Raw genomic sequence first — 11,178 nt, forward strand, 5'->3', positions numbered from 1 at the left:
TTAAGGAAAAGTTATGAAGAAACATTTAAGAACGACATTTTTAGGATTTGAGGACTAATAATCAGACAGCTTAAAATATTTTTTCAATTAAGGAAATTTTCATTACGTCATTTACTACGATTATTTTTGTTTTTTTAATATCTTATGAATTGAGTAAATTACTACAGTCAAGCAATCAACAAAATGAAAAGAAATTTGCGAGGAAGAAACTTTTGAGCTTTAACCAACGAGCCTTTAACTACACGGAAACCGTTAATGTGCATATTATTATATTAATGTGCATTTATTTCTACATTTTATTGAGTTCGATAAAATGTAGAAATAAATGCAGATTAACATAACGCCACTGAGCAAAGAAAAGGAATGAGATGTCTTAGCGATCACAAAATTCGTAACTCAACTCGATATTTTTTGCCAAGTTTCTCTTGTACCCAAAAGAGCTTATACTCCCCATAGAGAGGAATCTTATTGAACATTTTTAACTAACTCGAAAAGATTGAGACAAGCCAATTTTTATACGCTTGAAGTGATTGCTATAGCTGGAAAGCGAAAATGGGGTGACAGCCGTTCTTATTTTCCATCAATTGGGTTTTCTTAACATTTCGTTGTTAGTTTTCGTTATTGATTCTTCGGTTTTCATGATAGTTTTTAGGATTTTAAATTTTATTGTTTCACATTTTTGTAAATCATTTTCACGAAAAATTGATTCAATACATTTATATTCTATCGAGATAAAAGCCCGTAAATACTTCATTTATTCTGGAGGTCATAGATCTCTTGGTCATAGGTCATAGATCTTGATTCTCTCAATAGTAGAATAATAAAATGCAGTAAATAGTAAATAGGTAATGCCCCTTTTTAAAAATACGTATTATACACAACTCACAGTGTCGCATATCACATAATGTTCTTTATCGTTATACGTTTGATTTAAAGTGATTAAAGCCCCGTTATTTCGTATTTTTTTTAAATAATATGTTACTTTCATTAAATATAAAGAGCTTAATATTTAAGCATATATTAAACTCATACATATTTAAGCTTACCAGTGATAAATGTCTTACTATTATTTTCAGGAAATACAGTTATAAAACAAATTGTTTGTTATGAAAAAAAATTTTTTTCAAAGGAATCAACGGAATTTCCATGGATCAACAAATTTTTCTTCAATCAAAAAAATGATTATGTAAACTATTTTAAAACTTAATAAAAAGAATAAAAGCATTTGGCTCTTATTTGTATTAGAGATGTTACAGAATGCCAGATCTATAGGCACAAAATCCATGTATACATATTTTTTTAAATTTTATTTCACTTCAGTATTTATTAAACTTATCTTTGAATTCTTCAGAATTTATTACATTATTTATCCTTCAATTTATTGTTGTTTTCCGCCACAAGATTTTTTTTCGATGTAGACTTTTATAGCGCAAGTGCCACACGCGACTGTACTGCATCTTAACAATGCTTTCATTTCTTATAATTTTATTTCCTACAGTAGTTAAAATAGCAAAGAGCAATATTTTTTAGAATTTGATGGGAGGAAAATTCTTTAGATAATATTTTACTACTTGTGTTGATTAAAATAGAATTCACAACTTATAATTTTATTTCCTACAGTAGTTAAGAAAACAAAGAGCAATATTTTTTAGAATTTGATGGGGGAAAACTTCTTTAGATAATATTTTACTACATGTGTTGATTAAAATAGAGTTCGCAACTGTTTGGGCTTAATATATTTCTTTTAAAATTAAACATCAGAAATTTATTTGTTCTTCTTAATTTTTTTTAGAATTTAATGGGAGAAAATATTCTTCTTTAATATTTTAAAACATATGTTGGATTAAAATATAAATCGAAACTGCTTGGATTTAGCATTTTTTTTTTTTTAATGAAACATCAAAAACTAATTTATTATTCTTAATTTGTTCAGAATTTAATGGGGGAAAACATTGCTCTTTAGATAATATTTTACTACATGTGTTGGATTAAAATAGAATTCGCAACTGTTTGGGTTTAACATTTAAAAAAAAAAATTAAACATCAAAAATTAATTTATTAATCTTAATTTTTTGTAGAATTTAATGGGGGAAAACATTACTCTTTAGATAATATTTTACCACATATGTTGGATTTAAATAGAATTCACAACTGTTTGGGTTTAATATGTTAAGTTTAATTTTACTGTATGTTTTTTTTTTTAAATTAAACATCAAAAACTAATTTATTCTTCTTAATTCTCTTAGAATTTAATGGGGGAAAACATTACTCTTTAGATAATATTTTACTACATGTGTTGGATTAAAATAGAATTCGCAACTGTTTGGGTTTAACATTTAAAAAAAAAATAATTAAACATCAAAAATAAATTTATTAATCTTAATTTTTTGTAGAATTTAATGGGGGGAAATATTGTTCGTTAGATAATATTTTATTACATATGTTGGATTTAAATAGAATTCACAACTGTTTGGGTTTAATATGTTAAGTTTAATTTTACTGTATGTTTTTTTTTTAAATTAAACATCAAAAACTAATTTATTCTTCTTAATTCTCTTAGAATTTAATGGGGGAAAACATTACTCTTTAGATAATATTTTACTACATGTGTTGGATTAAAATAGAATTCGCAACTGTTTGGGTTTAACATTTAAAAAAAAAAAATTAAACATCAAAAATAAATTTATTAATCTTAATTTTTTTTCAGAATTTAAAGGGGGAAAACATTTCTTCAGATAATTTATGTGTTGGATTAAAATAGAATTCGCAGTTGTTTGGGTCTAACATTTTTCATATTTTTAAAAAAAATTAATTTATTATTCTTAAGATTGGTCGATTTAAAATAAAAATATATTTTTTAAAATAATCTGATATAAAATATTCCTCAATTCATTATTCATTTTAAAATATTTGATAATCGATGTATTTCATTTGATACATATTTGCTTAATTTAAATTCTGAAATCACTTATTTATATTAAATCGTTAACCTAATCAGTATGAACGCAGAAATCAAAGAAAATGAGTATTACTCAGCATAAAGAGTTTTTGCTTTTTAAATAAAATAAAAAATAATAATGTAATTTTAAAACTATTAAAGATTTTTTCATAAAATTTTGAACATACTTCATTTAGTAATAACTATATAGTTTGTAAACATTTCAAAACGATCAGCATTTTTTGTTTTTAAATTTTACTTTGAACGAGAGGGTGCTAGGTGGGCATTTTTTTTAAAAAAAATTATCAAATAAACCAACTAAATATAATTTTTAACTCGTTTAGTGTTTACCAATAATTTGGACGTTTTACTGCATTCTGTTTTATATCTGGACTTCAAATGTTTTTACTTTTTCCATAATTTTTTTTTAGAAAAATGTTGATTTTGTCCCCACTAGCAGGACAAGCTTGATTATTTGTTAAGTAATCATTTATCACAGCCGAGAAAGATTTATCTGAAGCAAAAATGAAATTAATTTTAATCAAAATTTTATTGGAGACTAAATGTTGACATATATTAATTAAAATAATAATTTGTAATAGATCATTTCACTATACTAAGAAACATCTTTTGAACGCAAATTAATGCATTTGAAAACCTTTATTTAATTTGGCTTATTCAAAAAAAACTTAAATTTTTTCAAAAATTTCATCAAAAATTTTTTTTGAAGAGTCAACTTGCATTAGAAAGGTTTTAGGTCCAAATCCCGGGCAAGGCATGGATGTTCTTTCATTCTCTGTACTATCTGTTCTTAGTGTGGGAGCAACGTTGGCCCACATAATAGGGTGCCCCTGAAAGAGTGGCCAACAAATCTGCCCTTCAGATGCCTATATGACGAAGATCATTCTCTAGGTAGACATTGGAAGAAAACAAAAACTTTACTTCTTTATTACTCTTTATGCATTTTCACATCATTATTTAATATGTTAATTTGATCCATCTTCGTCGATTTTTCTATCGTTCGCAATGAGTGGTCCCATGAGAAACGATCGATTGTGGTTCTAGCATCACAAAGGATGCGAAATTCGAATGTAAATTTTGGAACACTCTTTTTATTTCCAAAGTGAGAAAAGATGCAATCGATAGAAGAGCGAAACAAGTTTTGCTCTAACCAAACAAACCAATAATTCCGCGACCTCTCAACTCAACTAACTTTGGCAACCGTAAAAGAATGAGAAAAAAAGTATTTAAAATAGAATGCAATATAATATATCTTTAATAATACAGTTCAACCCAGAATGAGGTTTCTATTAAATGTTCTAGGGTAGTAAGTTGTTATTGGATAAGTGATTTCCCGTCGCTATGGTTACCGTTTGCCTTGAAGAGAAGATCGTCCTTTGATGCTACCGCCTTAATCATTTTAGATAATATTAGCAAAATAAATGGTTGAAGGGGAGGCTTTCTGGAAGAAATAAATATAGTTTATTTTCAAGTTTAGTTTATTTATTTTCAAGTTTAGTTTATTTTGTTTTAGTTTATTAGTTTATTTATTTTTCCGTAGTTTATTTTCAAGTATTGGGCACAATCGAAATGACGGTAATTCTTTTTCTTCGATTGACTATCAGAATCCGTTTTTAATTGAGTTTGAAGTAAGATTGCTATTCATGAAAGACCAAACGTTAAAAATTTATCTGCTGAATGTCCGGAAGACTTACTTCATAAAGTTCTTAGATTATACCGGGAGTAAACGTCAATTCCATTGCAACTGAATTGAAATAATGATCACATAGTGATCAATCACTTTTATTAGTGATTAATGTAATCATGATCATCGATTGCACTTATCATATGATCTGTGATTACGAATAAATGCAAAATAAGTCAATGCAATTTGAAAGAAAAATTTAAAACAGTACTAAAAAGCAATATTTTTCTTTTATTTTTTTGAATGCAGAAAATATGTGAATAACGCGAAAGCTTCATCACTGCATTATTGAAATAGCGCTAATATTATAATTTTTGGTATCCCGATCTCGTGAAAGCAGATCGGGATAAAATTTGCAATTGACATTGAAGAAACCGCAAAGATTATTACTATAAACTGTGAGAAAATAATGGAAATTCGCTGTTTAGTTAATTCATAGAATGATATGCAAGTTTGGAATGATACATTTGGTATAAATACATACACGTCATGAATTTATCGTAAATCTTATCCAGATGAGACCAGAAAACTTCTTTGCAGGTTTGCAACTTATGTACATTAAATATATTTTTAAAATGGTGCATTACTGCGTTTTATTATTCTACTATTGAGAGAATCAAGGTATTTACGACCTCCAGAATAAAAGAAGTATTTACCGACTTTTATCTCGATAAGATATAAAGGAATTAAATCAATTTTTCATGAAGGTGATGTTTATGCGATATTTCTGAATAAAGAATAATTATCCTAGGATAAAAATTATTCTTTCTATGCGTCGATATCGCAAAAAGCATTTTGTTGAAAAAGATCATGAAATAATAGAAAAAAGCAAAAAATAATCAAACTTACCGGCGTGTAGCAAAATGCGCTTTAGGTTTAAAAGTATAATAATTAAACAGTTAACAAAATTCGCGAAGAGGTAAAATATTTGAAGTTGTGCTTATAGCTTGAATCGAATACAATAAAATTAAAAAATATATATTTGATCGAAGAAGAAGAAAAAAATTTTTAAAGTGAAGTATTAGGACTGCCATCTATGAGAAAAATTAGTAAAAATGTATTATTCGGAAATTAATTTATTAAAAGCCAAAAATGGAGAAAATGTTATTAAATTTATAATAATAAAAATAAAAATTGCTTAACGGATTAATTTAATTAGCAGACTAAAGAGGAAAAAATCATTCATTTTCATTCCATCATTCATAGGGTAACTTATTTAAAAGTCAGAGCCTGTACAAATGGATAGAAAGCCGTTTATAGACTTTATCCTTCATTCATACATCCTTACAAAATTTTACAGTATACACATTTCCATCTTTCATAGGGTGACTTATTTGAAAGTCAGAGCCTGCACATACGGATAGAAAGCTGTTTATAGACTTTATCCTTCAGTCATACATCTTTACGTAATTTCAAAAACACGTATCATCTGCATTCATTTGGGATGGTTCTTTATGAACCAGAGCCCATTCCATTTATACAAAAATAATAATAATAAAAAATAATAAAAATATGTTGTTAATATGCAAATAAAATCTCATTTTTCCTCTCCTTCTCAAATAAGTTGCGCGAGTTGCGTGATGTAATACAACGACTTCCCGATAGGGGAAATAGATATATATTTGTTGAAGAAGCTGGCTAGTTGTTGGTTGATTCAGATGTGTAGCACTGTGTGTGCGAACTATTGTTTCCTCATATTATGTTTTAATAAATACTTTATTTGCCGGCATTAGCCTCTGTGTTATTCAACCAAACAACAGTGGTAGCACAGCGTGGTTTACGATCATCATGGAAAAGGACTTAGTTTTTGGAATTCCGAAGTTGACTGGAACTAATTATCATCTTTGGGCCATGAAAATGGAAGCGGTTTTGAATCTCAAAAAACTAATGTCGGCATTGATAGAGGAAGCTCCAACTGACCCTGGTAAATTGCAAGTTTGGGAAACTACTAACCAAGATGCCGTATCATACTTGAAATTGTCTCTATCAGACGAACAGGCTTTGCAATATGCAGAAGAAAAGAATGCAAAAGCTTTGTGGACAAGAATTAAAACTACCTACACTGGGCTTGAGGAAGATAGAAAGATTGATGCGGGTGCCGAACTTAAGAGCTTAGAAATGCTGGATTCAGAAGCCGTAAACGATTATATAGCTCGAGCTAAAGGATTATCGACTAAGTGTGCTTCCTTGGGACTGAAAATATCTGACAGAGAACTAGTGTTCTACACGGTCAGAGGTCTAGCTGGAAAATATGAGCGCATAAAACAAGTTTTAAAAACGCAACGAGAAAAGTCGATAGAAGAAATACTTGAAGTCTTAAGGGAAGTAGAAAAAGATTTACTACAGAAATCCCGTGGACATAGAAATTTGGAATCTGCCTATGCTACTCAGAAGAAGAGTTTACCTAGGAAAATTTGCTACTCCTGTAGACGACCGGGACATATAGCAAGGGATTGTTATTCGAAATATCAAGAAGTGGGAACAGATAGAGGCTACAAACCATCGACAAGCAGAGTAAAAGGTCGCCGAAAACCAAATTTTCAAGAGACATTGGTATCCGAAAGTGCTACTCCAGATGATTACGCCTTAGTTTCAGCTGAACAGAAAGGACAAGTGGACGAATGTTGGATCCTGGATAGCGGAGCCACGTCTCATATGTGCAAGGATGAACGCTGGTTTGAAACTCTAGATGCTTGCGACAGTAAAATATACCAGGCAGGTAAGACTTTTACATTAGATACTAAAGGAACCGGAACTGTTAAAGCTATTTCACTAAGTAATAATGCAAGAATTATAATTAGTAATGTATTGTATGTACCAGAATTACGTCATAATTTACTGTCAGTTACATGTTTAATGGATAAGGGGTTTAATGTAAAATCACATTCAAACTCAGTATTAATTATTGCTCCTAATGGACGCGTAGTTTTGAAAGCTTTAAATGTGAATAAAAAGTTGGAAGTTAAGCTAAAACCTAATGTTAATAACGAGGTATGTCTTTCTGAGTGTAACAAAGTTAAAAATAACGCTGAAATGAATGTAATTTGGCATAAAAGATTGTGTCATTTAAATGCTGATTATATGCGTAAAATGTGTAAAATGTTAAATTTAAAAATTGATAATGAATTGTCTTGTGAATCATGTGATATTTCTAAGATTACCAGAAAACCTCATTTTAGTATTTTAACTCCTCAAAGTTCAACAACTTTGGAATTAATACATGGTGATTTGTGTGGACCATTCCCAGTTAAGTCCTTAGGTAATTCAAGATATTTTTTAATATTAGTAGATGATTTTTCTGGCATGTATTTTACTTATTTTCTTAAGAACAAAATCGAAGTATTTGATAAAATTGTAAACTTTAAGCTGAAATTTGAAAACTTAATAAATAAGAAAATTAAGAAATTCCGTAGTGATAATGGTCTTGAGTTTGTAAATAAAGATCTTGAGTTTTATTTCACTGAATGCGGAATTACACATGAAAAATCTGTGCCGTACAACCCAGAAAGTTTGGGTAAAGCTGAAAGAGCTAATAGAGTTTTGTTAGATAGAGCTAGAACATTAATCTATGATAGTAAACTTCCTTTAAATTTTTGGGCTGAAGCAATAGCCTATGCAACGCATGTTACTAACCTAACTCCTCGAAAAGGTAAAACTGAAGTTCCAAAAGAATTATTCTTTAATAAAAAGCAGAACTACAAATATCTACGTGTTTTTGGATCTACAGTATACTATCACGTTCCTAAAGCTTTAAGACACAAACTTTCTATTCCAGGTAAAAAGGGTATTATGTTGGGATATTCGAATGAAAGACGAGCTTATCGTATTTACGACCCTGAAAGAAATAAAGTAATCGAAGAACGTTCAGTAAAATTTAATGAGAAATTATTAGGTAGTAGTAATTTGTTTAGTGAGGATAAATCTAATGACATCGATGAATTTTTTAATATCCAAACTAACGTAGAAGACCAAAATACAAGTTTTGAATTTCCACTGGATTTGAAAGATACCCGAGATCTAAGTGAAACTAAAACTCGCGGTCGTCCAGTAGGTGCAACAAAAGAAAAAATTAGGGAATTAAATGAACAACGAATAATTGAAGACGAAAACAGGTTACTAGAGCTAGGTGTACGTCGATCAGATAGAATAAAGGAAAAAGCAAGTTCAAACTTAGTAACTAATATTCCGGGTAATTTTGATGAAGCTAAACGGGATAAAAATTGGTTAAAATGGGAAGAAGCCATGAATGAAGAATTAAATTCTATTCACGAACACGATGTTTGGGATTTAGTAGATAAGCCTGAAAATGTAAAAATAGTTAAAAGTAAATGGGTTTTTACTATGAAAGAAAATAAATACAAAGCTAGGTTAGTAGCAGCAGGTTTTAATCAAGTAAAAAATCGTGATTATTTAGAGTCTTACTCACCCGTGTTAAGTACCGAATCTTTGCGTTTGTTGTTAGCATTATCTGCCAAATTAAATTTAGAAGCAAAATTTTTAGATATTAAAACTGCATATCTTTATAGTAATTTAGAAGAAACTGTATATATGACTATTCCCCCAGGTTTTAAACATTTATATGGCGAAAATAAAGTATGCAAGTTAAAACGTAGTCTTTACGGATTACCACAATCAGGTCGAAATTGGCATTTACATCTTAAACGGGAATTAGAAAAGCTTGGTTTAAAACAGCTAGCTTCGGATAATTGTATTTTCACTAGAACAGAGAATTCTAAGTATTTTTATATTGGAATATACGTAGACGATTTAATAGTTATTTATTCAGATTCGCAAATGTATAATGATATATTGGGAAAATTATCTCTGATATTTGAAGTGAAAGAAAGTAAAGAGAATAAATTTCTAGGTATAGAAATAAATAAAAGTGAGAAGGGCGTAACTTTGTCTCAAATTGAATATATAAACTATTTACTGCAGAAACATGGTATGTTTGATTCTAAATGTGTAAAAACACCAATCGTAAGAGGTGAGGATAGGAGTTTTAATTGTTCAAACGAAATGGTTAACCAAACACAATATCAAGAATTAATAGGGGAACTTTTATATCTCTCGAACAGAACACGACCAGACTTAGCATTTGTCATGAGCTACTTATCTCAATTTAATCATAAACCTGAGAAACGACATTTTAATTTAGCTAAAAGAGTGTTAAAATATCTCAATGGTACAAAGGATAAAAAATTATTTTTTAGTAACAAATCAGGACTTTTGAATGCTCATGCCGATGCAAGCTGGGGAAATGCTGAAAATGGGAAATCATTTTCAGGAGAAATTGTAATGTTAGGCGATTCTTTAATTTTATGGAAGAGTAATAAACAAAAAACAGTTGCTCTATCTACTTGTGAAACGGAACTTGTTTCTTTAGGTGGTGTTTGTAGAGAACTAATGTGGATATTAAATTTATTGGAAGAATTGCATTGTTCTATATTTGTAAAGAAACCTGTGACCATTTCGTCTGACAATCAATCTGCAATTGATTGGTTGAATAGGGCAAAATCATCTTCTAGAACGAGACATATAAATTTGAAACTTCATTACGTAAAGGATATAATTGACAAAATTATTAAAGTAGAGTATGTGCAAACGGACGAAATGATCGCAGATTTCCTAACTAAAGCTGTAACTTTTGACAAGCTCACTTGGACTGTGTCACAAATAAATTTAATTGATTAATTATTAATAAGTTTAAGTTGTATGAAAAATTAGTATATTTATGTTTTATATTTTGTGGAAAAATGTGTATTTATTCGCAAGGGGAGTGTTGTTAATATGCAAATAAAATCTCATTTTTCCTCTCCTTCTCAAATAAGTTGCGCGAGTTGCGTGATGTAATACAACGACTTCCCGATAGGGGAAATAGATATATATTTGTTGAAGAAGCTGGCTAGTTGTTGGTTGATTCAGATGTGTAGCACTGTGTGTGCGAACTATTGTTTCCTCATATTATGTTTTAATAAATACTTTATTTGCCGGCATTAGCCTCTGTGTTATTCAACCAAACAACAAAATAAATAAATAAATAAATAAAATATTAAACTGTTTATTATACTGGACAATTAAAATAATTAAATTAATTTTAAGAGGCTGCAAATTATTAAGAAGTAACTTAAAAAATATTTAACTAATCCAGTATAAAAGGTCATACATCCAAACTATTCCGTCCAGTGGCTTTAGGAACAGTTTATCATAGTTAGTTCCCACCTTAAAAAAATCAGAGCTCATTCTAAAAGCAGAAAAATTAAATAAAAAATAAAAATTTATGTGTCAAGTTTTTTAAGATATTTTTAAAATAGAATTTAAGAAATGAACTAGGAAAATGGCTATTAATTAAATCGTTTTTATATTTATCAGTATCTAAAAAAAAACTCCTTATAGTTAGAATTATTCCTGTAAAATCTATGAATTTGATAGGTAATAATATTAGAAAAAACCTTATTGGCTAAGTTAGAGTTAAAATTAATGAATTTTTTTATTGGAAAGTTAAAATCATTTTTTTTTGTTGTCAAAAAGTTTA

General features: G+C 28.9%; 1 protein-coding gene across 1 annotated transcript; it reads left to right on the forward strand.

Moving 5' to 3' along the window:
• The first annotated feature begins 6,431 nt into the window (after window positions 1-6,431).
• Window positions 6,432-10,337, forward strand: LOC107448150 (uncharacterized). The gene is made up of 2 exons (XM_087152957.1): window positions 6,432-7,634; window positions 8,037-10,337. The coding sequence occupies exons 1-2, from the start codon at window positions 6,432-6,434 to the stop codon at window positions 10,335-10,337; spliced, it is 3,504 nt and encodes a 1,167-aa protein (XP_087009083.1).
• Window positions 10,338-11,178: the final 841 nt, after the last annotated feature.

Source organism: Parasteatoda tepidariorum, chromosome 10 (genome assembly GCF_982258835.1).
Source record: "Parasteatoda tepidariorum strain Cologne lab strain chromosome 10, Ptep-v5.0, whole genome shotgun sequence".
In the NCBI taxonomy this organism is placed as follows: domain Eukaryota; kingdom Metazoa; phylum Arthropoda; class Arachnida; order Araneae; family Theridiidae; genus Parasteatoda; species Parasteatoda tepidariorum.